The sequence below is a fragment of the Chionomys nivalis genome, chromosome 20 (assembly GCF_950005125.1).
Source record: "Chionomys nivalis chromosome 20, mChiNiv1.1, whole genome shotgun sequence".
NCBI lineage: Eukaryota > Metazoa > Chordata > Mammalia > Rodentia > Cricetidae > Chionomys > Chionomys nivalis.
Window position 1 is genome coordinate 35417313 of NC_080105.1, and position 27225 is coordinate 35444537.

Below are 27225 nucleotides of genomic sequence, written 5' to 3' on the forward strand. Positions count from 1 at the left end.
AATTAGTGATAAGCAGTTTAAAAACTAAATTCACTGAAGTATGCTGGATCTTTCCCCATCCCCAGGCCCTGTAAGACATAGTAGGGATTTGTTTTACCATGTGAAGCAATCACATCTGATTGATACTAAAATATTATTTAAAATGTAACTTGATATTTAAATATTATTCTGAGCGTAACCAAGAATCACTGACTCTTGGAACACAATCCAGATGTGTCTTTCCTTTCCTTCCAGCTCTCCTGGATGATAGTTTGTGACTCCCTAAAAAATGAGAGGAAAGAGTTGCAGCTTCAAAAGTCCTGTCAAATTCGTCACCCCAGAAGGGGAACAACGCCACAGGGACTTACACGTCATAATAAGGAAAACTGATTTTACTCTTTCTGGTTTCATGTGCCTTCCTCTTATATTTAGATTTGTTTTGATTGTCGAGACTGTTTATTTCCAGACCCTAAGCAGTATTGTTTCCTGTTTTATCCAGAGCAACTTAAAGTTTGGAATGCTTCCAAAACTGAGCAAGATTTTCATTTAGAAAAGTATTTCCCAGAACACAGCATGGGAAGTGAGCAGGGTCTCCAAATGGTATCGTAGATGGAGGTGCTCGGGATAAAGTTCTCCTTCACCCACTATTACAACTTGGGGAACATTAAGTCTGCACTTACTATAAAATGAAGCAATGTATCCAGGCATAGAGTGCTCTTAAACAGTGACCTCAGTGGGGTGAAGCGAGATCTTCAGTGTATGTTCTGGTTTATTAATTAGCTCAGTGACACATCTGCAATGAAGACCAGGGCAGCGACAGGACAGACAGCAAGGAAGCAGCATCTGAGGCCTGTGATGGGAAGGGGGCAGGGGACTTCTGGGGGAGTGGAGGGGTTTTGGTCAGGGGAGGAGGACCAACAGGAAACAAACTGCGAAGAAGTTTTTACAAATGAAAAGGAATTATCTGTGAAAATACTATCATGAAACCTATTACTTTGCATACCAATTAAAGCGAAACAAATTTACTTATTTATTTGGAGACAGTGTCTCGCTGTGTATCCCCAGTTGGCCTAGAACCCTAGACCAGGTTGTCCTGGCACTCAGAGATCCAACTGCCCCTGCATCCCAACTGCTGGGATTAAAGGAGTGCATCATCACATCCAGTATAACAAAACTGTAAGAGCAAAGAAGAGCTTCTCAAGTTTAATAATTTGAATTTTCCTTTGTGCTTATGTCAGAAGTAGTTGTTGCTATTGGATTTCTTTTTTAAAAATCTTCTCTCCTTTTTGTTTATACTTTTTCACCTTTTTTTTGTAAACAAAAGGGATTTAAAACTACATCTTTAATTTGTAGCATACTAATGTCTAGTTCATCCTCCCTCCCCCACCCTTTCTTTCTCTCTCTCTCACACACACACCAAATCAACCTCTCTGATAAACATGGGTGCAGATATTCCCAATAAAATACTGGCAAACTGAATTCAAGATCGTATCAAAAAGACCATTCAACCTGATCAAGCTGACTTCACTCCAGAGGTTTAGGGATGGCTCAACCTACAAGAATCAATAAATATAATTCATCACATAAATAAACTCAAAAGACAGAAATCACAAGACCATCCCCCAATCGACACAGAAAAGGCCTTTGGCTGTCAGATTTCTTTGTCAATTTTACTGGAAAATTTAAAGCCATGCCGTTGAGTTGGAGAGATGGCTCAGCAGATAAATGTGCTTGCTGCGCCAGCCCGGGAACCTGAGTTTGATGTGGGGACCCAGAGTCAAAGAGGAGCAGCTCTGGGAAGTTGTCCTCTGACTGCCTCTGGAATTCACTGGTGTGCAGATATCCACGCTTACACGCCTGTACCTCACAAACACACAATTGTAAAGAGCCATGAAATAATTGTTATGCCCCCAATTTTTCATGTTTCTGAGTTGCTACATGTGTTTGATTCATATGCGTAATTCTCTGCTCCACATGAATCTTCACAGTCATGAATTCCAACCACCCCGATCCCAATCGATTGCAATCTGCTTCCGTGTGTATTTCCCAATGTAAACATGGTTCAAAGGCTTTCATGTCGCGCAGTTAGCTGCCTGTGAACCCGTGTGGCGGTGATTGTAAAATTTACCCTCGCACATCTTTGTGCTTTCATTTCGTCCTCTTGCAGTTGAGAAAGGCCGGCAGAAGAATCCCAGAAGCCTGTGCATCCAGACCCAGACGGTCCCGGATGTGCTGTCCTCCGAAAGAGCACTTGAGTTGGCACAATACAAAACAAAATGTGAAAACCAAAGTGGATTCATCCTACACCTCAAGCAGCTTCTTTCCTGCGGCAATACCAAGTTTGAAGCATTAACGGTTGTGATCCAGCACCTCCTGTACGAGGTAAGGATGTAAAACCCTCGGGCGTGGGGAAACGCTGCTCAATTCGCGCTTGTCCTACAGATATGTCTGAGTTAATGATCGGAGGACCAGGGCACCATCTCTCTAGCACCATCTGTCTATCTCCGTGTGCATGCGTGTGCGTGCGCGCGCTCGCTCATGCACATACTTGTGCATGGTTATGTTTATGGTATGTACATACAGGTAGAGACTAGAGAATGACCTCGTTTATTCCCCAGGAGTCATCTTTTTCGAGACAAGGTTTCTCATTGGCATGAAACTCACCAAGTTGGCCATGTTGGCTCACGAGCAAGGCCCAGGGATTGGCCTGTCTCCACTTCCCTACCAATCTATACTGGAAACTAAGCCTGGCTTTTTGTTTTGTTTTTTGAGACAGGTGTTCTCTTTGTAGCCCTGGCTTTCTTGGAACTTGCTCTGCAGATTGCATTGGCCTTGAACTCTCAGAGATTCTCCTGAATGCTGGGATTAAAGGATTGTGCCACTACCGCCTACCATGCCTGACTTTTAAAACTGAGGGCCCTAGAGATTAAACTCAGAACTTTGTTCTTAAAAGGCTAGGGTTTTACTTGACTGAGCTATCTCCAGAACTGAAACTGTACATTCATCACTCAATCAATACTTGTATCAGTCCTTAGAATTTGGGATTACAATAATGTTGTGTTATCACTGCTCGTTCCTTCTGCCTTCACGTGTGGGTGTATAAGCATGTGGACATATGGGTGCAGGCACCCATGTGTGCAAAAGCAAGAGTGGTCCTCTGTTGCTCTCCTACTTACTTTTTGAGACAGGGTTTCCCACTGAACCTGTAGCTGGAAGTTTCCGCCAGGCTGGTTTGCTGGTGATCTCCCAGGATCCATCTGTCTCCATCGCCCCAGGCTGAAGGTATAGGCACGGACTAGCATACCTGGCTTTTTAAATGTGTATTGAGGATTTGAACTCAGGTTCTCCTGCTTTCACAGCAAGCACTTCTAACCACTGAGCCATCTCCTGAGCCTGCTAATATTTCCCTTCCCAGAGTCTCTTCATTGGAAAAACAGTAGAGAAAAGAGAAAAGATAATTGCCTGTAGTACACACACACACACACACACACACACACACACACACACGTCTCACTAGATTCTAATAGCATTAAAGTTTCATTCCACTTACTTTTTTTGGGTCTAATTATATACAGCTTTCCCATTTAGTTAATACTTTGGCAAATGAGATTTCTCTTCTTCCCAAGGTCATCCTGTTTAGACCCGACTGATCACTGGGTTCCAATAGCACCTCTCTGTTTCCAATCCTTTTCTCCACAATCCGTCCCATGCACTGCTAACTCAGTGCTGCTGAGGTTACCCTAGTGGTTCTCCACTGCCCACAGAGGGGCTGATGTGGGCACCTCTGTTTCCACCCTCCTCTCCGCAGTCCCTCCCATGCACTGCTAACTGGGCAGAGCACTCCACCCTGCTGACAGCCCTCTAGCGGCTCTCCAGGACTCTCGGGAGGGTATTGTGTGTCTGTGAAATAATCATTATGAGTTGAGAATAAATGGGAGCTACACATGGTATCTAAAGACTTAGAAAGAAAAAGAGAATATGGACATATTATTAATATTTATTGATTATAGATTGAAATGGGATGGTATATGTTTGAGCTGAGTAAAAAAAAGCTACTAAAATTAACTTTTTAAAAAATGCACCTTCTAGGAAATTACTAAATTATGTATACTTGTTAGGAATGATTCTGATTTATTAACTTTGACTATACAATTCCATAATTTGACACTGGTGCCCTCTTGCATGGAACTCTCACCGCCCAACTGCTCTGTTGTGTATTAGGGAGATGAAGGAAAACAAGATAGTGTTAATATTTGTGAATAATACCTGGCATTTATCTTCTTAAATGCTCACCCAGACCATAGTAGATGGGAATGTACAAATAAGAAAATGAAGGCGCAGAGCTCAGAGCCTCCAGACAGCTAGCATGTCGATCCCGGCTGCTGCTCTCCTAGGATCCCTACACCATCAGACCTTTGTACGTGACCATCGTTGCATCACGACCTGCACGCAGTGTACACAGACTGATTCTACAGACAAAGTCAAATGCTAGTTAAGAAGACAGCCCTGCCTTCATTGCTCCTCCATGGGCAAAGGTCCAACAATGTACTTGAAGGAAGCAGGAATCTGCCATCTCTCTGTCTTCATCTCTAAGGGCCCTTTCTGGAAGGAGCATCCTAAGGAATATACAAATATGCTGTTAATAAGAATCTTTGTGGCCCAGATGAAGCTGGCCCCTAAACACAAGTCATGTAGTTCATCAGTTGCTCGCTGAGGAAAGAATAGATGGAGCCCTAGATTTAAATGGTCGTGGATTTAGTCGGTTGAGCGATGCTTGTTAGTCCACAGCATGACATACACTTAATGAGTTTCAAACCTTTTTTTTTTATTAAGTTCTCATACATGACTATGATTACTTAACCCAACCATTACTGTATGAGGCAGAACATCATGGCAGGAAGCAAAAGATGTAGCACGTGACTCATGCTGTGGGAGACAAGAGGAGGGAATGATCATCATGGTAGGAAGAGATGGAGCACATAGCTCACGCCATGGGAGATAGGAAAGATCATCGAGGCAGGAAGCAAGTGATGGAGCATGTGACTCATGCTATGGGAGACAAGAGGAGGGAAAGATACAGGAGGAGACCAGGCACAACGTAATATCCTTTTAACACCCTGCTTTAAGTAGCTTACTTCCTCCAACCAGCCGGTGCTACCCCCTAATAGCCCATTCAACTCTGCATTCATCTGTGGAATAGAAGTAGCCCGCTGATGAAGTTTGCATCCTCATGATCCAGTCATCTCTCAACAGCACCAGCTTGATGGAGTGGTCAAACCTTTAGAGTTTGAGTGTGTAGGGGGGTGCTTCTGTCCAAACCACAGCAGAGCGGCTCTGTATCAGTGACTCTGCTGAGTCAAACTTGGGGACCCCTTCCCGGGTCTTCTACCTCTACCTTCCACCAACCCTCTGTACTCCAGGAACTTACACTTCTTTCCTATATGATGTGTCCTCACTCTGTACTTGTTTCTGCTTTTTATGCATGTTTTATTATTTTATGTGTTTGATACATGTACATCTGTGTTACTTAGTTGCAGTTTCCATGGAAGCCAGAAGAGGGCGCCAGATCTCTGGGAACTGGAATTGCAGACAGTTGTAAGCTGCTGTATGGCTGCTAGAAATTGAGCCTGGGTCCTCTGGAAGAGCAGCCAGTGCTCTTAGCCACTGAGTTATTTCTCCAGTCCCTGGTTTTGACTTTAGATATCCTTAGATAGAGGTTCCTAGAGCAGGGTCTGCCTCCAGTTCTTTCTTTGTAAAACCACCCCAAGAATTGCAATAGACAGAGCATACCTGAGTGGACAAAGCGGAGAGAGAAAATGGGACCCCAGATATATTGTACAAGATGCACGTGCAAGCCCTATGCAAATGTTCTTCGCTCCTTTGTTTGACAATCAGTGATTCTCACTGGTTGCCTAATGTGTACAAGGCACTGTTATGAAACAGTTGAAAGGGAAAGACGGGAAAAGTTAAGCAACTGAAATTCTCTTAACCCTTTACTTCTTTCGTACCCATTATTGAAACATTTGGACACTGATAGCCAGCATTGGTGATAGTAACCTCAGGGTTGCTAGGCAGATTTCTTGGTAAGGTAAAACAAGACCCAAATAGTTTGTTTGCAAATAGAATCTAACCTAGGCTAGCACCTTTTAAAAAGAAAAAAAAATGGGAGAAGAGGAGGGGTTAAGTGTTGCTAACAGACTGATTTGTCTCAGATTTAAAGGAAAAAGAAAGGTGTCCAGGGTGATAAAAGCATTGTGGGGGTGATCCGGAGGAAATCAGGCGTAGCCACGCCCGAACTGTCTGAGGCAGCTCTTTCCTGTAAAATTCTCTGTGCTCTTGAGGTTAGTTGGTAGCTAGCAGAGTTCAGGCACACCAGTGGACACCAGCCAACTACTAAGTGCTTGCGTCCCAGTGACCGTAATTAAATTATGGAGAATCCCATTTTTTTCCCCCTTAGAGCGTTTCATATATTTAATGCATGAGTAGGAGAGCGTCTTCATGTGGAGTCCCCACCTTGCTCCCCAGTCTCACTGTGTGTTGGGGGAGGGGGTCTGCATGGTATATAGCACAGAGATAATCAAATGAACCTCTTGTCTGGACTATGAGTGGTTTATCATCTATGACAGAGACACTAACCTAAGCCACTGAAGAAACCAGTCTGTCTCTAACGGGCAGAATGTATTTTATCATCTGCGAGTAACTAATAAGTACATTTAAAGGGCAAGCAACCCAGACGGTCATGCAGACTCTAACAGAATGTCGGTTACAGTATGAGCTCAATGGTGTGCGTTTTGAGTAGATCCTATTTAACATCCCCAGTTTCCCATGGTCCTGTGCTGTTTCCCCTCAGATGATGTCATTTGGTTAATGACCAAAGAATTGGTCTTGGACATTTCCCTGCTAAGTTCCAAGCTCCTGGAAGGCAGAAGCTATCTATGTCTCAATTTTCTTACATATTATGTGGTGTATGATATGAAATGTTCTTAATTCATAGCCGAATAATAACTTAGAATTCACAAAGATAAATGTCCCTCCTGGGCATTTGGGGGAGGAGATGGTGCATCTGACATTTAACTTTCCAAAAAGCGCATAAGATGTATCAGGTTAAAAAAGCCAGGCATCCAAAGGGGGTAGCATGGACAGGATCTTGGAGGAAGGCTAGCTTTTCACTTACATAGATGAGCTTGGGATGGTGAGCAGGAGATGGACAATTCCAGTCCCTCATACAGACACTATCCCTGAGCTCATCTTCCGGTCCAGGTGTTGTGTTTGTAATACGCTCTACAGGAGGCTTCTGTGAGCTCTAGAGAGTTTATACACATGTGAAATAATAGCCCTCTAGGGGTAAAGAAACCCATCCCTTCCATGGTTCTGTACCCAGTTCTCATGAACCAGGACTAGAGCAAAATTCAGAGGGTTAGAAACCTGTTGTGTAGGAAGAGTAGTCTCTGTCTCCCTCTGCCTCCCCACCACCACCTCTGGCCAATGAGGCGGGGTGACAAATGACCTTGATATCCTCTTGGTGTTGAGAGCTGGCAGAGGTCTGAGGACAGTTAAAGGCAGTGGAGTTAGGAGAGATGTCCACATGTCTAATGATCCCGAAAGTCCACTGATAAGGTAACGGCCCTTGTGTGTGTGTGGAAGCTCATGTGGCATTTCCACAGTTCTCCAAAGAGAAGCATCTCTAGCGTTAGCCTTTGCCATCTTCCTCTCAGTTCTTGCCTTTCGCCCCCCCTTCTGCTTGCGACTTGACTGTTGTGGGAAAGGGGACCCTGAAGCAAGTTCCCAGGTTCAGATCTGCTTGTCTAATAGAGCTGACCTCTGCTTTTTCTTGACTCCAGTGACAAACCCACTGTTTACCTGGTGTGTGAATAAAATTAAGGCTTGACTCGAAAGTACTAGAAAAGTCCAGGTGTAGTGGCACATTCCTACAATCCCAGAACTCAGGAGGTTAGGGCAGAGGGAAGCAAGCATGGGGCCAGTAGTGAGGGAAGGAAAGAGAAGAACGCTGTATTTGTGCGTTAGTCTATTGTCCTCAAACTTTCACTTTTGCATTAGAAAAGCAATTGTTTATTAGTTTTTAAATTTGAAGTTCTTGATTGGTTTCAGCACAGCTTAAACTGTTAAAACCTTTTAGGATTCTATCAAGCATTACTGTGTAAATATACTGGTGGGAAAATGTAATTTAAAATTTCCGGTCACTGTTAGCCATCCATAAGGAAAGAGACTGAGTACGATAACAGCGATCCAAATATGTGTGATCTCCAGCTCCCAGGTCAGCGCTTCCGGTCTCTAAAACATCAATGGGCTGCACTCTGCTGGCTTGTCATCTGAAATCCTAAATCACAACAGGGCCCCCTGACTGCCCTTCGCCTAGTTCATCATGCCTTTAAGTATACGGGTTTTGAAGAACAAATTTTCCTTTTCTATTAGTAAGCGTGATAATCTAATGACCTCAATTAGAGAGGGAGTAAAAAGGCTCACACATCTAAAAATAGCTCCATTATCCGCGCGGAGAGGGTCCCGTTTCTGTTTCCTCCGCCCCAGCTGATATTAAGTAAGTGGCGATCGATCAGGGAAATGTCTGGCTCCCATTTCTCATAAATTGAAGGGCTGTGGCTTTAAGTAATCGCGGGCTGCCTGTGCCAGAGGCAGGAGCTGCAGTATCAGCTTCTGTGGGGAGAGAGAGGAGTCTGAGGCAGTAACCTGCAGGACGCGAGGGAAGGCCACCGCGGCCAATGGCGCTCCTCCGGGGTTGAGCTTTGAGTGTGGGCAGACCCGACCCGGTGGGGGGCGGGGCCACCTGTGCACTACTCAGACGGTGCAGGGGGTGGGGGAGTTGGAGACCGAAGCTGGAAAATGGGCTGCCCCAGCAGCAAAATGTGCCTGTCTCCTCCATGTGCAGCAACAAGGGTAATTAGTATTTGTTTACAGGGCTTTACAGGAAAGGGTGTCAGGGACTAACGCAGTCCCTGTCTGGAACCAGGGCGAAGTGTGCTTTGGATTGAGAAGCAACCCTAGCCCGCAGAGGCCAGTCTCATGATCTCTGCCACACTGTGATCCAGATGCGGGAGCCCCACATCTGTGGTGATCCCAGGAAGGGCATTTTCAGAGAGCCTTCTTAGTTCCATCCTGGTGCCAGGGAATCTGCATCCCGAGGAACGGTGGCTAACGATTGTGTTTGTATGTGTGGATGTGTGATTGCTACAGATCTGCAGGTAACTTGAAAATTATTCTTTATCGCAAGATTGATATTTGCACCAATAGCCTCCCGATGGCCTTTACTTCACTTCTGTTAAATGTACTTAGACTTATAGTTGCTCTATAATGTAAGACTCCTTGGAAAATATGGTGTGTAGCTGGGTAAAATCAATTTAATTTCATCTTTAAGAGATTAAATTTGGTTTGTCCTACTTTAAAAACAAACTTTCTTTTTCTTGTTTAGAGTATAGGATTGGTCCTGTAACAAAAACTTTTTTATTTGCGGATATGGGACAAAGTCCTTATAAGTGCCTATGTTTAGAACATTAAATATTTATCTTAAACCGATTAGGCCTTTATTGCCCTTGGAGGGGGAGAATGCATTACTTCTTAAGTACAGTATACATTAGCTGAAAGCGTCAGTGGGTCTGCAGTGAGCACCAGACGCAAAGCAAATATTTTTAAATGAGCCATTCATTTCCTCAGGGGAAAGTTTCACCAGGACCTGGGAAAAAATACAGATTTTTGAAACCCCAAATTCCTTCATGGCAAAGGGACATCTGTGTTTTGCTTTGTTTTTAACAACACAAATTGTTAGCTTAAGTGATTTGTATCTTGGCTTCTCGATTCTGGGTCTCATTTTCCTAGCAATAGTAAATGTGTATCTTACTGAAAAAAGGGACCCTCTTCAAACCCTGAGTAACCCAATGTGTGTTTTCCGCAGCGGGAGGAAGCTCTGAAGCAACACAAAACCCTCTCTCAAGAACTCGTCAACCTCCGGGGAGAGCTAGGTAAGAGCGGGCCAGCGAGAGCTCCTTTTCAGCCCTTGGTAAAGTTACTGCAATTGACGAATCTGCACTGCCCTCCTGCTCTGCAGCTGGAGCTTTCTCCCTTTCCCGTATCTGTGCAAACGCTTACTGTCGACATGACTTTTGAATCTTGGCAGTGTGACCTCAAGATCACAGAATTCCTGGCACTGGTCTCTGAGTAAGCTAACAGAGCTTTCCGATGACCAAAGCGTGCTCCCTACCCCACAGACGGGGACAGAGTGCCTTTTTTTGCAATTGTGAGGATATCCTGTTGGGTAATTACATCGTGTTATTTTAATTTTTTTGAACCACTTTTTATATTAAAAAATGTTGAAAAAGTCACTTTCTCTGATAAGAGTATTTACATTACACAGCTCAGGGACAGTATGTGTACACTTATAAGGATGTTAAGACCGCCCATCAGAACAAGGACGCCCTATGCTACCCAGACAGTCAGGATGAGCTAAGGAAGAAAGAACATTACCAACTCCAGGGGCAGCATAGTGTGCCTACAACACTGCACTCTAAGTCCTATTGTTTGCTGTCTGAGTTCTCGGCTCTTCTGAAGATCTAAGATGTGAAGGGCAAAGATAATATTGTTGCCCTCCTTTCTGCCTCAGCTCCAGTGTTCTCTGCCGCCCACCCCCACAACACGCTCACTCGAGGTCTGTGGGGACCCCTCATCCTAGGAATCTAGGAGTTGGTTTCTTGATTTAGCGTCACCTAGATCTGGAGTTGTTCAGCGAAAGGTCACTTGCCTTGCCCTGGGCTTTGCATGCTGATGGGCTGTCCGGAAAGTATACCTAGCAGAAGTTCAAGGGGGGAACAGCTGGAGATAAAGCAAATTTCGCTCCTTTAATTCTCCAAGAATCATGTCTTCCTCGGAGAACCAGACCATAGTTTAATCACTGCCAATCTAATTTGCTGGGACTGGAATAGTCGTCAACAACTGCACTGGTCCAACCAAGGCAAAGGTCTAGCGCCGGTGCCTGTGGGGTCAAGACGGTGCCCTTTCCTATTCCTTGTACTGCTCAGTGGGAGCTGAGGCCAATTCATAGCCAACCCTTGAGGTTCATGACAGTAGATAAGGCATCTGTGCCCCGTGGAAAAGTCTCTTTAAGACAGTACAGAGCTCAGTGATGGGAGAGCTCCTGCAAGCCAGACCGCTGTGAAGGCCTTCCACTGTCTAATTTGATCTGGCTGCCTCCCTTTTGGCTACTCAATGACCAGCAGAATTATTTTGTCTGCACCTTAAGTACTGTAATGGATATGCAGTTAGGAGATGAAGAAAGAGGGCCTTTTGTGCATTTCCAGAGTTCCTCAGAACTCAGCGGAGGTGGCGATGAGCCCGCCTCATTCAGGTTTCCACTCTCTGAGAGAAGTCAGGACGGGACAGAAGGGGACACTGAGCTCTCAATGCCTCTGCTTGAATGGGATCCTCTTTTCACAATGAAGCAGTTTAAATGGGAGCCCAGGTCCCCAGCACTTCCAGCTATCACACGGCCTGTCAGGAAACAGCCTTGCTTTGTGCTCTCACCTCTCTGTCCGAGATAAGGAGAATGTGGCCTGGTGTGTTTCCTGCCACTGTCAACGTGTCAGGAGGCCATGGGTGGCCTGTTTGTATTCTTTTGTCACCCTAGGCTGGAATGGTGTCATTTCTGCTGGCTACTGAGTCAGACAGGCTTGCTCAAGTACCAGCACTTGCTGAAATACCAGCATAGGCATCTGGGAAAAGGTTTGGTTTGGCCAGTAAATAGAAGAGAATCCCTTGAACAAGTGTAATGAAAGGGGGCAGAAGGAAGGCTTTCGAAGCTTTCAGATGTGTTTGTGTCATGGGCCAGAATGGAAAAAGATCAGGTTAGACATCGAAGTTCAAACCTCAGTTTTCCAGTTTGAGGCAATAAAACGTGTAGGACCATGGTGTGTCATAGTTGCCAGGTTCGAATCCTTGGGATGGAAGCTGGCTGGCCCAGGCCTGTCAGGTCACCTTTCTCCTGCCCCAGCCTTAGTCTCTCTAAAGTGACAGTATATATGTATGTGCCCCAGGGATGGTCATGAGGCTCACAAGAGGTAAAGCATTGCAAAACATCCGTGCCAGGTGTTAACTGCCGTTAACCATGCATGCTGGGATGTCTGCAGTTTTGTGTTTATATCGTGTGTGTGCCTGTAATCCGAGTACTCTGGAGGCCAAGAGGATTGCCTCGTGAGTGACAGGCCAGCCTGAGCTACATAGTGAGGACCTGCCTCCAACACACACACACACACACACACACAAAACTTCACAGCTGTGTCATGATTAGCCACATTGCCTTTACCATGGGAAGCAATAGTAAGCAGATGAGGTCCTATTAGAAATCCCTCAGGACAGGCCTATCACGCTCAAATGCGGTGAGACCCAACCAGTCAGTTGCTGCTATGTTGGTGTTTAACGTTGGGTTAGCAGTGTGGGATTTTTTTTCCTTGAAATTACATTTATTTGTGTGTGTATCCACATGTGTGAGCCACAGCACATATGTTGGGGGCAGAGGCAGCTTGCAGGACTGGGTTCTCCCCTTCCACCCGGAGAGTTCCAGTGATGGAACTCTGGTTCTTAGGTTTGGTGGCAAGCTTAATCCCCTGAGCTATCTAGCCAGTCCATCAGTTTTAATAGATACTCATAATCTACACTTGCATCAAGCATTGTTGTAATCCCAGAGAGACTCCCTTAAGCCTCCCCTCCCTTACAAGCAAATACTGATCTGGGTTGTACAACCTAACTCCCAGTTTGTCTCTTCTAGAATTTCGTGTCAATGAAAGTGTAGTGTGCTCATTAGCCTGGCTTCTTGGGCAGACAACCACACTTCTGAGGTGTATTCACGCGTCTTTGGATTCTTTTTACAAGTCCAGTACTTTTCCACGTCACACCCCATAGCCCCACTGAAGGCGTTATTAATGATTGTGGACCGTCTATAGCAGTGGTTCTCAACCTGTGGGTCGCAACCCCTTTCGGGGTAAAACAACCCTTTCACAGGGCTCACACATCAGATATTCACACTACAATTCATGACAGTAAAAAAAAAATCACAGTTATGAAGTAGCAACAAACACAATTATATGGTTGGGGGTCACCACAACATGAGGAACTGTATTGAAGGGTCTCGGCCTCAGGAAGGCTGAGAAGCACTGCTCTATAGAGTGGTACAGCACTAAGGACTCACCGGTCCTTCCTGCACTGCAGGTGTGTGCCAAGAGGCCCCGCCTCTAGGTGAGCTGGCCTGGTGAGGTGACACTTTCTCGTGCATTGCCCCTTGCTTCCCGAGTCCTCCACACATTGTCTTACTCAAAGCCGTGTGCATCCCTCAGTGTTCCAGGAGGCATCGGTTGAGTCACCCGGCACCCAGGACAGCCGCTGACTCACAGTCCCGATATTACAGCACACAGATCAGTCCGTGTCCTTCCTCAGCATTCCTGGAGCCATAACTCCTTTCGTGGACACTGTCATGGCTACCCAACAGGCCGCATATCTCGCCAGCCGGCCACCGTGCCCTTTTCCATGGGCTCCAAAGAGGGCACTGGTAAACCTGGCACTGTAGCACCCACTTTATTTTGTTTTTGTTGTTTGTTTAGAGCATGGCTTGGGTCCTGGTGCTCTTTCCCCTCATTCATGCCTGGTTTCCTACAGGTTTTAGGCGTGGTCTAACTCATTTGTCTCTCAACCTCTTCTGCGTCCGTTACCTTCCTGCCAAAGTGTTCTCTCCTCTTGGTGCTACCCTTCTAGCCTTGCCTCTCAGACTCTTCATTTGCTCAGTTTTTAAAAGTCCTGTCTAAAATGTCTTGTCTTCAGCTGAGTTTCACCCAAATCTTTCAAACAAGTGAATTTTACTCTCCCTACCTGTCTGGTTGCTTGGTCCTCATTAAGGCTTTTTGTACTTAGCTGTTTATGGGCCTCTTCCCTTCTTCTAGAGCTATGAGGCCTTCAAAGGCAAAGTCACCGTCTTCTTCAGTTGTGTCGTCCCGGGCTGCACTGATGCTAAGACTGTAGCTAAAGGATGGATGTTGCAACCCAAAATGGCGACATGGAAGGTGGGCTTCTCCTTGTAGTGTGCAGGTGTTTGAGGGGTTTCCATTGAGCTGCTTTAAAAAGGGATACTTCTTTCAGGATGAATGCTAGTAATTCCGATGGTAGTGCCGTGTCTCACCATGACGGTAGTTCGCCAGAGAACACTCAAAGCCAGTTTTTGCACTATTTTATTGTTACGTTTTATGGTCAATGTTTAAAGCAACCTTTTGCCCCCAAGAAAGTCATTCTGATTCTCTCTGAAGTTGTGTTCAATAAAAAGTAGTATATGGAGGGAGAACATGTACAACGAAGTCAGGACCACGAGGGGTACACCCACCCACTGAGACAGTGGGGCCGATCTATTGGGAGCTCACCAAGGCCAGCTGGACTGTGACTGAAAAAGCATGGGATAAAACCGGACTCTCTGAACATGGTGGACAATGAGAGCTGATAAGAGGCCAAGGACAATGGCACGGGGTTTTGATCCTACTTCAGGTTCTGGCTTTGTAGGAGCCTAGACAGTTTGGATTTTCACCTTCTTAGACCTGGATGGAGGGGGGAGGACCTTGGACTTTCCACAGGGCAGGGAACCCTGACTGCTCCTGGGACTGGAGAGGGAGGAGAAGAGGAGTGGGGGGAGGGGGAGAGGGGCGGGAGGAGGGGGAGGGAAATGGGAGGTGGGGAGGAGGCGGAAATTTTTTTTTTCAATAAAAAAAATGCCATGTAAAGATGCAAAATATACCAAGAAAAAAAAAAGTAGTATATGGCAGTCTCGCACCATAATCTTTGAGGTTCCCGTTGTTCTTAAGATTACATTTTTTCTTCTTTATAAAGAAAAAGATTTGTTTGTTGTGGTGCTGGGGATCAAACCCAGGGCATTGCACATGCTAGACAATGCTCTGCTGAGCTGCACCCCTAGCTTCAAAGAAGATATATATATATATAAATTTAGCTGTAAGAAGTTGGGGCTAACTCCCTTATCTTTTTATTCATTAAAGTCCCAATTGTATTTCACGAACCAAATGAGATTTTAACCCTTAATGCACTAAGCATTGCTAGAACCCCTGGGCTAAGTGTGTTAAAACCCTCAGTACTTTTCCCTTTTTATGTAAAAATTAGGACATATGTTGGGGGCATTTTCTGGTTTTAATTATTCTTAAGAAAGAAATATTCAGCTCTAAGTAGTTTGGGTCATATAAAAGAAATTGAGGCTCAAGAGCTGCTTGTGTTCCTACTGTTAAGCAGTTCTGAAGCCAGAGGGTTTGGATAAGAACCCAAAGTGGCCAAGCTACCAGATTTTTGTTAGTCCCGACAGAAAGTGCTTCGTGTGACCAAAACACTGGAAAGTCATTGGAAAGCAATAGTAGCAGGCATTGACAACTCCTGACTTTTGGGATCCTTCTCCAATGAAAGGAGTAAGAAGAAGTAACTATTGCTAAATCGAAATATCTTCTTAAAAAAGTAAGTTGTCAAAACCCAGAATACAAACCATCTGATGAGGGCTCACCCAGTGAGCCACAAACTGCTTCAACCTTGTGGAATGTTCCCAGTTCTGCATTTGATTCTGGTGTAACAAGGCTGGGTGTCTACGGTGATCTAGACACTATAGCTGATTACAAGAGGCATTTTTTTTTTAAAGTAGAATGTGATGAAAACATTTTTTAATCTTGATGAGATGTTTGAAGGAAGGGTTGATAGCTACCTCAGAGTTGGGCCATTCTCTTGTTATCTACGTCTGTCCTAAATTTGGACATTACTGGCTCTATTGGTATGTAAAAGTTCTTTTACCTACAGACATGCAAACTACTGCCAACAGTATTTTGGCATGAGACTTCTTGTCCTGGTTTTTTCCCAACGCTACAATCTCAAATTTTCCTGACTCCGGGACACTTGTCTAGAGCGGCGTTTCACAAACGTCACCGTGAGATGAGACACATTTTCCTGTTCCCACACCCACCAATTCTGACTCGTTTAGTTTGGGATGGAGCCCAGGAATCTGCACTTTTCATATCATCCAGGTGATTCTGACATCAGAGCACCTGGGTTTGTGCCCCGACACCTCACTGTCCAGAATGTTGCTTTTATTTAAAAGGGTGTATACAGACACAAATAGCTCCAAGAGACTTTGGTCCATTCCTATATGCTGAAAGTTTATGCATGCCTGAGGACTTGCATCTGAGCTTTTTGATCTTTTTGCCCTAAAAATGAAAGATCTGGAAGGAGGCAAGACGAACCAGTTAGTGACTGGTTAGTTGGGGAGTTACCGCATCGTTTGATTGAAATCTGGTTCTTTACACGGGGATTCCTATTCTCTCAGACCTGTGTCTTAGAACTCATTGTCACAAAAGCATGGCCTTTTGTCTCTGATCCACTTTTAGTCCTTGATTTTTTTTTTCACGTATGTGTGGAGTGTGCACTGTTCTGACAAGGAGAAACGGGGGTTCTGCAGTCTGTTGTTGGCTAGGGCACGAGATGAAAACAGCTGAAAAATCCTTCAGATCTGTCCTCGAGCGGGAAGGACACTGACAAGGGGAACCTGGCAGTGGAAGCTCTGCGGGCACCTCTGGCAGAAGGTGGCAGATAGGCTGGCAGGACCAGATCACAAACTGCCTTCCAGTAGGACCTGGTCATAACTATCAGTGTAGGAAAAGAAGGCCAGGGAGGGAGGGCATTGTCTTTCCCCAATCGTTCAGTCTGTTGTGGCTCCGGAGGAGAACTGAGCTATAGCAATCCTTGGTGTCTGTGCTAACTTCTCCCTTTGAATTCCTAGCTGGGGAAGGTGGTCAGTTAGATCCAGTTTGGAGTTCTGTGTTCGGGGCACAGGAGGTTGGGGGGGTCTCAGTTCTGCTCTGCACTCCCAGTTCCCTTTGGTAAAATGGACTTACGGTGGGCGGTGCCTGCTTAGCAGCGTGAGCCCTGCATGAAAATATAAGCTTGGCCAGGCGGTGGTGGCGCACGCCTTTAATCCCAGCACTCGGGAGGCAGAGGCAGGCGGATCTCTGTGAGTTCGAGGCCAGCCTGGTCTACAAGAGCTAGTTCCAGGACAGGCTCCAAAACCACAGAGAAACCCTGTCTCGAAAAAAATAAAATATATATAAGCTTGATTTACTCAGGAAATCTTGTCCTTTTCTACTTCCCATGTAGATTAGATCTATGTATGTCTCTCTTAGGGTCCTCATTGTTGTCTAGGTTCTCTGGGATTGTGATTTGTGGGCTGGTTTTCTTTGCTTTATGTTTAAAAAACACTTATGAGTGAGTGCATGTGATAATTGTCTTCCTGAGTCTGGGTTACCTCACTCAAAATGATATTTTCTAGCCCCATCCCCTTGCCTGCAAAATTCAAGATGTCGTTATTTTTTTCTGCTGTGTAGTACTCCAACGGAAGAGGGTTGAAGGGGGGGAGGGGAGAGGCAGGGAGGGGAGCAGAGAAAAATGTAGAGCTCAATAAAAATCAATAAAATAAGGAACAAATAATCCAATAAAAAGGAAAATATGAACTTGAGAGCCTTTTGCAAGGCATGAAGTAAGTTTTAATGGTAGTGTGGTATTATTGATGGGGAAGTCGATTTGATGGTGCAGACAAGTGTTTTGTTTTAGTTGATCCTTTGTGGATGTCGCATCATGTGCCCCAGTCCCACTCACCTACCTGTCCCCTCGCGTCCACCTTCTGCCCTTGCAACCTCCCTCCCCAAAACAAAATTTAAAGGAAAAACTGAAAACCAAACAAAGCAAATGAGAAAGGAGAATCATCATCTTGACAAGGAAGCGTGGCCCAGTGAGTCACACCGTTTACCCTTTAGTCCACATATCTTTACTTGCAAGTAAGTGTTCGTTGCCATGAGTCATTGGTCTGGCTCGAGGCCTCTGGTTTCTGCTGTACGATCAATAATGAGCTCTCACTGGAACTCCTTGAATATTCTGCCATTACCCTGTGTTGTGGAGACCCTGCAGCTCTGGATCTGTAGGTTTGCCCCCTTCACGAGCTGCAGCAGTTGGTAGATGAGGTGAATGTTGGGGTGGATCAACTCATAGCCCAGGTTCTGGGCCTGGGTGGTAGCTGGGTTGGTCAGCCCACCATGTTTCCGTCACCGTCACTCCCCGGGTGAGCTCTCCAGCACTGCCTCAGCTAGCTCACCCAATGCGGCCTACAGTGAGGAGCTGGGTCAGTTCTCCTGCTCTTAGGCCCCTGGGTCTGGCTCACTGGCACTCACCCCACCAGGGGCAGTTCTGCTTTCCTAGGGAGGGTGTGGGGCCTGCTCTCCTGATTGCTGTAGGGAACATGGGGAGGCAGGGCCAACTCTCCTGCTCTGACGCCTTCAGAGCTAGTCCCCCTGTGACTCCACCAATGGGCTCAGCTCTAGTGTGCTGCCCAGGCAGGGTGCAGGGCCTGCTCTTCCTCCACCACAGGGGATTGGGGGGGGGGGTCTTCTCTCCCTTGTGCAAATAGTTTTATATAAAGTCAATGACCCAAAAGTTATGATTTGTGGGAAATTTTGAAACTGTTCACATAGATTTGCAGGCATCAAGCACAAGAGCAATCAGAAAGCCATTTGCAGCTAGTTTTAAACAGCTAGTTTTAAAATTTAGAGGAAACCCTTGTCTACCATGGGTCTCCCAGGTTAACTTGGCTCTGTGGAAGCTGCCTTTAGAGAGACAAAATGTGGAGGTCTTGGCATTGGGTGACCACCCCACGCAATCCACCATCACTCATGCGCTCACGCCCCGCTATCCTGTCTGTAGACTCGCTGTGCAGCATACAACGACTCCACGTCTGCCTTTAACATCTTTAAACTTTGAGGCCAGCAGAACGAAGGTTTAGAAAGTCTGAAATGCCTATGGTCACACAATCTGAGCGCCCCCCCCCCCCCCCCCCGCCTTTTCTTGGTTAGTTTTTTTCAGGGACACCTTTGTTTTTAAAACACATTAGGCCCACACTTTCTCTGGAAGTGTATCGTGAGAGGACTTCATAGGGTAATATTATGCAATAATCATGGGGGAAGAGTCCACCTGTGGTTCTGGATGACATACAGAAAGTTAACAGTTGTGTGCATTTAAAAGAGCCAGAACTGGGAGCAGGTGGCTGATTCCCCAGTGGCCAGAGAAAGAGACTGAGGACCCAAGGCAGACAAGGCAAGTTGGACACAAGCACCCCCCATTTCCTTCATAAGTAATGCAAAAGAGGGGAACCCCAAAGGGGTTCTGCACACAACTGGCTCCCCAGAAGCATCTCAGGAAAGTGAGTACACAGTTGGAGAATGGAGTCCTCCGTTTTCCCGTTTGGCTCTTTCTGTCACTATCTCTTACATGGTACAAACTCTGCCTTGCTTTCTATGTGAACCGCGCCTCCCACACGTTCCCTTGCCTCCTTTATTGTGTTTTAGGTCTGTTTATAGAAGAAACACAAATCTCCTGAAAGCCAGGGAAGCTTGTTGTACAGAATATAAAGAACAATAATAGCAGGCCGGTTTCAGGAGGAGTCTCCAGGACCATGCTTCTGTCTCTCTGTATGTTTTGTTCTGTTTTTGAGACAGGATCTTCGTGTAACATCCCTGACTGTCCTGGAACTCTGTAGACCAGGCTGGCTTCAATTCACAGGGGTCCTCCTGCTTCTGCCTCCTGAGTGCTGGGATTAAAGGCATGCACCACCACCACTCAGCTTCATATTTATCATTTTTAAGCCTAAACAAATCATGTTGTTTAAATGTACATGTGTGTGTAGTGTGTAGTGTGTGGGAGGTGGTGGGTGCTGAAGTTCAAGCTCAATAACCATTATATTTTGTTTTGAACTTCAAGCATGTCTCTAAGGAATCTCTACTTAGGTCTGAGTCCTCTGGTAATCTCAACAGTAACATAACACACATTTAAATGGTTGAGCACCGGGCCAGACACTTACATTCAATTCCATAGGGAAAGTACCAGGGTTGTCTGGATTAGAGGTGAAGAAATGTAAGCCACCTTTGCCAATCTCACGGTAGGCAACTGGAGTGCCGAGATTGGAACCAGTACTCTGGCTTTGTTCTATGGAGGTGCTTGTGTTCGCAAGCGTTGAAAATACTGCTAGATGTCCCCTAGCTGTCCCCTGTGAAGCATGCTACCGATATATCAACTCTGTGTCATTTCCAAGAACACTGACATTTTTCAGACCCTGGCTGGGTAATGTTTTCTTCCATAACAACATTCATCAGTCAGCAAAGGGAAATCTGTCTCTATGGAATGGAAATAATAGCTCAACTGCCCCCCACCCCCATTACAAAAATCCCTGGGAACTAATTACATAGGGCTTCACTTCCTCTCTGCTAGGGGTAACTGACAAAGGGCCTCAGATAAGTATGATTCTGCTTTCCCAAGGTCAGACTTGACCGTACAGTGGGGCTTTTCCCTAGATGGCATCCAAATGATGGTTTCTTCTTGGGCAGTGACTTTTCCTTACTCAAAATAGCTGTGATCTCGATGGCCATGGCATGGTGGGGTGGGGCTCCCCGGTTTTCCTGCTTTGGCCTTGACCTTGTCTCGGGGCTCATGCATCTCTGAGTAAAAGTGCCAACTTCTGTCTTTAACATGGATTTAGACTTTAGAGATAACTTTGGAAATGAGTCTATGCCTTTCTTTTTTGAGTCTAAAAGCTTTATTTTTCTTTTTTCTTTATGATGTTAAGGATTGAATCCAGGCAATTTTGCATGCTATAAACATACTTCACTCTCAGCCACATCTGTAGCCCATGGTTTTGCAGGGAGAGACTCTTGTTGTAGAGCCTAGGTGGGCTTTGAACTCCTCGTTTATCCCAGGTTGATCTTGAACTCCCTCTTCTCCTACCATAGCTTCCCTAATGACAGGATATCATGTGTCCATCATACATATATGAATGACAGGGTCTCACTCTGTAGTTCTGGCTGTTCTGGAACTTACTATACAGACCATGCTGTGGTTTAGCTCATGTAGACCCATGTGCCTCTGACTTAGAAGTGCTGGAGATTAAAGGGATACACCAATATGTCCTGATCTGGCTAATTTTCTTAAGTTAGATTGCTGCGGTTAGCTTTTAAAGCTCGCAAGCATTTGTCCTTACAAGAGTACATCAAGTATCTCTTCTGTGTGTGCTTAATCATGCACAGCTTTTAAAACTCAGCCAATGGGATGTTTGCAAACAAGGACCTATGCGGTAGATTTCTAAGCCAAGTGTGGTGGCACATGCCTTTAATCCCAGCACTTCAGAAGCAGGGACAGGCAGATCTCTGTGAGTTTGAGGACAGCCAGAGCTCCTGTGAGACCCTGTCTGGGAACTGGGTGGGGGGTTGAAGTGAGGGGTGGATTTTCTATTCATGTAGTAACTTCTTTAAAACAGTTATTCCTGGCAGCATGGGGAAATTCCACGGTCACTTATTCTTAATCAGGGATGGCCTTCTCTGCTTTTGTTTAAGCCTTATTAGTTGTCAGATGAACTGAAAGCAGTGGACTTCTGGCAAAGAAGCAAGAAGAAGGCAGACTGAGGATGGGCAGGAGCTAGCACCGGGTGGTCCTATAACCTTTCCGTTCTGTGAGAAACCAGGGAAAGTACTGTAGCCTAAAATGTGGGGCACAGTCCTCATTCCCCCACCGCACACGTGTAGTATGTCCCAGCAGACGACAGCGAGCACCCGGAGAGCTCTTAACACAATGTTTACATGTGCATCCTTCTAAAAAAGAATTCAGGAGTCTCTCCGCCAAATACTGCTTCCTTCAGAGCCCGGGCCGTCGGTCCGAACTAAAGCCGTTTGCGAGTGTGAAGTGTAGCCCAGCTGTTGCACACAGCACTGTAAACAGCAGAAGGTCCCTGCACAGCTGCAGGCTGATGTCACCTTCTGGGGCCTGTCCTGCCCTTTGCTTGTTGGAAGTAACAGCAGTAAGCCACCCACTCACCCATCCAATCTCTCGCTTTCTCTTTCCGGTCCCCCTCCCTCGCCCAATCTGTTCCCTCTTCATGGAGCTCACACGAGCCAGCAAAAGCTGCGTACTGTTTGGGCTACTGGTTTCCATGTGTTTAAACAAAGCAAACACAGCCTTATCCAGTGGTTAATGGGAGGGGATTTCTGCATATCCTATTTGATGTTAAACACCGACATAATGCAATTATGTCTTCAAGCTCACAGTAGTCTGAGTATAAGCAGATGCAGGAAACTGGCAGGGGTAGCGTTTAAAAGCCCTGTGCATCCACAGTAGATGCAGGCTGCTTGAGAGGGGTAGGGTCCACGGAGATGCTGTGTACTGTGTGTGCCGGGATGCTCCGTTCTAGACGCTTGTGTACAAGATGCTTGTGTCTGGTGTGAGTTTTTGGATGAGCTCGGCCATCTTGGCTTGTTATTTGCTGATGTGTGAGATTGTAAAAACGGGACTTCCCTCACTAGAAACTGATCTCCTCATCGATTGGCTATGAAGCAATTTTTATAGGTTTTTTTTTTTCCATATAAAGGGCTAATTTGAGACACACAAGGGACCTCATGGGAAGGCGTCCATCCTTCTTATGTCTACATGTTGGGAGGTCAACTGGCAGAAACTAGTATTGGGTGTAATAGTTAGAGTAACATTGGACATCTTGAATCTCGTTTGCTTCCTTGATAAACATGTCAATAAAAATGTGTGAAGAGGGTATTTATTAGCAATTAAGAAAGCCATTCATTATCTTTTATTAAACCCTTTTAAAGAAAAAGAGCCTTACAGTATTTAATCCCGAATGTTTTCTGGGATGCCCCTGCCATCTGGTTTTCATCCCTCATTTTGGCTCGTCCCTCCAACTTTACTGCTTTGTGCATTGCTTTTATTGTGATTTTTGTCTGCTCGTTGTTTGCTCGTTGTTTTGAGATAGCCTTGCTATGTAGCCCAGGCTGGTGTCAAACTCAAAGATCTTGCTGCTTGAGCCTCCTGGATGCTGGGACTGCCGGCATGCAGCACACACCCCGAGGGCAGCATGTTCGGTGACATAAGCCCAGGAAAAAGACAGGCACTGTGCGGAAGAAGGGGGCTCTCCGAGGTGGGAGAGAATGGCGGCAATAATCAAAACGCATTACTCGTGTGTGAAGTTACAGAGAGAAAAGATTTATCTTGGTTCATAGTTTTGGAGGTATTTTGACGCCATTTCTTTCTGCCATCATGGCAACAGGGGGAGCACACTGTTGAGGAAACCATTTGCCTCGTGCCTGGGAAATGAAAGTGAGAAAGGGGGACAGCATCCTGGTGTTCCATGCAGAGGTGTGCCCCAGTGACCTAAGGCCATCGCCTGCCAGTGGCACTGCAGGCCTTTAGCATGTGGGCCTTTGATGGACATTTCTTATTTGAACTACAGCGCTGGTCACAGGATAAGTGAAGTAGTAGCGTGTTTGTGTAATGGTGTGTAAATGTGTGTTTCAGACACTGAGCAAATTTAAAGGCCCTTTCTCTCTTTTTACGTCCTCTTTAGTCGCAGCTTCAAGCACCTGTGAGAAGCTAGAAAAGGCCAGGAATGACTTACAAACAGCATATGAAGGATTTGTCCAGAAACTAAACCAGCAACACCAGACGGACCGGACAGAACTGGAGAACCGGCTGAAGGAATTCTACACGGCGGAGTGCGAGAAGCTTCAGAACATCTACATCGAGGAGGCAGAAAAGTATAAAACCCAGCTGCAGGAGCAGGTCCGTGCCCCACTGGGCTGCTCTGGGCGAGGCTGTCTGCTGGAGTTTCGGATGCTGTCTACATCCTTAATGAGTTATACCTTGCCTTTTGGTTTAGCTGGGGGAAAGCTTCTGGGATTTTTATGATGAAACGATGTTGAGTTAAAAGAAGGGGGAAGTAGCCAGGCACAGCGGTACGTACCTATAACCCCAACACTCGGAAAGCTGAAGCAGACTGATCAAGGCCTGCTTTGGCTGCAGAGAAACTTCAAAGTTCAACATGGGTAACTTAGTCCCTGGCTGGAAGTAAAGACTGGAAATAGAAAAATATGACCTCGATGATACAGAAGTAATGACTCCCTGGCTTTAGTCCACGGTATGAAAAAAAATTATGTAATCCCACCAGCTAGCTACCTGGAGTGGTTGGGGCAATTTAGTAAGACTGCCTCAAAATAAAACATAAATGGAGACCAGCGCTCAGAGATGCAGCGAGAGCTTGGAAGCATTTCCAAGGCTCTGGCTGATCCCTAGAAGTACCAAAAAAAAAAATCTTTTAAAAGAAGGTATAGAAATATCCCCCAAACAGTCCCCTTGGGAGGATCTTGTTGGTATTTGGCTACTAAGCCACTTGTTTGTACTTTTTTTTTAATGCCTTTTTAATAAGCCATTTCCTCATTACTATCATAAACTGAATTTTCTGTTCCCTATTTAGTTAGCTTTTTACTTAGTTATATGCACAATTCCCACAGTTTGCCAGGCAGAGTGGGCAATGTGAAAGGCATGGGGCTGAGGCGGACCTGTGAGGTACAGCTTCACTGCTTCTGCAGGACTCAGCTTTTACCGTCAGTGAACCCTGCAGAGCTTGGACCATCTTCCTCCCCGGCGAGGATGCAGCGGAGCTGCAGGAGGGCCAAGCCCAGAGTGGGCTGCTCCACACATGTGCTAGAAACCCATTAGATAGGCGTGCTGACGGGAATGAAATCCCTAGTGTGCTCAGCTTAGCACTCCTGTTCCCGTTGGTAAATTACCGTTCTATTCCTTACAGTTTGACAACTTAAACGCTGCCCATGAAACCACGAAGCTGGAAATCGAGGCTAGCCACTCGGAGAAAGTGGAGTTGCTGAAGAAAACCTACGAGACCTCCCTTTCAGGCAAGGGTGCTTTTGGCCACTTCAGTGGCGATGTAATGGAAATGCGTCCTAGTCACTGAAACGGAAGGGATTCCTAGCTGTCGCATGCACAGAATACCCTGTGGCATTCGCTTGGCAGGCCCCTTGGTTTTCTTTGTGCCCTGTTCCCTTAAGGGTGCGAATAATGGTTAGAGATGCCAGGCCTTCAGTAAACAGGATCAACTTCCAAAGACTCTAAAGGCCTTTTTGTGCTGGTGGACAGAGGCAGCTGTTACTCTAGGTCCTGGGAAGGTTAAGGTGTCAGTGGCCAGCATGGTGCTGACAAGAATCCAGGCTTGAGGAGTCTTGCACGCCATGGCTGTGGTGCAGTACAGGGGGCATTTGGACAAGGACAAGAGATGCTGTTGTGACCTCACCATCATTGGAAAGCTTGAAGTCAAAAGGAAGGAATGAGAAGCCATCCCCGCCCCCTCCCCCTTTTTTTTCAGGACGGGTCAGCTGTGCCATGGCTGTCTTATCATGAGCCACTGCAGCTCACAGAGTAGCGGGGATGTATGATTGAACTGGCTGTGCGACCTTTAGGGAGGGACTTCTAAGACAGTGAGCTGTGTGGAATCAGACCGTGGGAGACAAACGTGACTGGCACATTTAGTAAACATTGTCTTTTCCCTGCTAGAAATGGGCTTAGTTTTAGATTTCTGTTTTCTTCTGTAAGAACAAACTCTAAAGAAGGCAGGGACCCCCAGACCAGAAATCGTAAACCCGTCTTTTGAGATGCTACCCTTCATTCTGAGAGTTCTGAAGGTATGCTTAGCCTCTGGTAAGCATCAGTTTCTGGTCATTGAACCCAAAATCTCTGCCCTATCTAGTAAGGCTATTCTAAGAAGACGTGGCTTAATTTATAGAATCACATCTTAATGAATGGAAAGGAATGTAGTTTGTACTTTATCAGCTTCCACGTCTGTATGCATCAGGCTGTGATTTATTAAAAAAAAAAAAAAAACATTAAAACTAAGCCCCCTCTTTCCAGAAATCAAGAGAAGCCATGAAATGGAAAAGAAGTCGCTTGAGAATCTACTTAACGAGAAGCAGGAATCTCTAGAGGTGAGTGGTCCCTCCCGGTGCTGTCAGATGGTGTGGACTACGCCTCTGTGCACCTCTGATCCTTATCTGGTGTCTGATGCTTCACATGTTACTGTTTGTGTCTTAGAAACAAATCAATGATCTGAAGAGTGAAAACAATGCTTTGAATGAAAAGCTGAAATCCGAGGAACAGAAGCGAATATCCAGAGAGAAGGCGAACTCTGTGAGTTGTGTATTCCCCTGTTGCTACTGGATTTTATTCTGCTCAGTTGCCAATTCGAGTCAATTAATTCTTTAGTGGATAGAGATGTAATTGTGGTTTAGAGTCTTCTTCATGATAGCTGTGTTTTAATTGTACAAAAGAATTTTGCTCACTGATTTTTTTTTTTTTTACAACCCCCAAATGATACACAGATTCAGACCCAGAGGTCTGAGCAACTACCTATGGGAAACTGAGAAAAATCCAAAACTAGAAATTTTTTTGGTATATAAAAAAGAGCCTACCTTATTATGATTACACACTCATAAACTTTAGTATTATAGCATATCGATGACATTGTGTGGTATTGATGACTGGTACCTAATTCCAGAATGTTTTTATCTCCCTGAGAGAGACCTGAACTCGTCAACTGTAATTCTCTGTTCCCCAAAGGACTCCTGCCCTGAGTAAACCACCCTTCTGCTCTCTGTTTCCATGGATTTGCTTGCATTCCAGAGAGCCATATGATACATAGTCGTTCGTAATTATCTCCCCTTAGCCTGATGTTGTCAGCTCATACGTGTATACACGTAGGCAAGCACTCATACGCATAGAATAAAGTAACTTTTAGAAGTTGACAGGAAATTACTTTTCTCAAATGAATATAAGGAGATTTATCTAGGTGTCTCCCAAAGTCCTATTTAAAAGGACCCCCATGGGATTTTGCTTTTGAAGAACCTGGAACTGAAGATACTTGTGTGGTCTCTGTTTTGACCCCTCTGGGTCTGGCACCTCTCCCAGCCTTCACAACACAGGTTGTTTACCCACAGAACACATTTTCCCCTTTTGTGAAGTAAAGAACGGGATAAAGTACATGCAAGTCTCTGATTTGGCACCAGGATTCCTCCAGAAAAGAGCAACTGCCCCAGGAGGTCGTTTTGATCATCTGAATCCCTGAGTCCTGCCTGAGAAACTTTGATTTAACATCTGGCCAATAGTTGGATATAGATGATTTGTATCGAATTGTCAGATGTTCAGTTGAATTTCAATCAGTAGTGTGTGGTGGATGCCCCATACTGGTGGTACCACGAGTGTCCCTTTGGGAGACTGTGTATGCTCTGTAGTAGGTTACAACTGCCCTAGAGACATGGTCATGCCAAC

At 45.6% G+C, this 27225-nt stretch overlaps 1 protein-coding gene across 4 annotated transcripts in view; it reads left to right on the plus strand.

The window, feature by feature from the left end:
• Positions 1-27225, plus strand: part of Mtus1 (microtubule associated scaffold protein 1) — a 130669-nt gene that overhangs the window by 95559 nt on the left and 7885 nt on the right. For 3 of the 4 annotated variants that reach the window (XM_057752410.1, XM_057752411.1, XM_057752412.1), the window contains 6 exons: positions 2147-2361; positions 9905-9971; positions 23459-23673; positions 24698-24803; positions 25813-25886; positions 25993-26088. In XM_057752410.1, coding sequence (XP_057608393.1) covers positions 2147-2361; positions 9905-9971; positions 23459-23673; positions 24698-24803; positions 25813-25886; positions 25993-26088 — 773 coding nt within the window. Of the gene's footprint in view, positions 1-2146; positions 2362-8831; positions 8893-9904; positions 9972-23458; positions 23674-24697; positions 24804-25812; positions 25887-25992; positions 26089-27225 lie in introns of those variants that run through there. The other variant, XM_057752413.1, reaches the window with a different exon arrangement.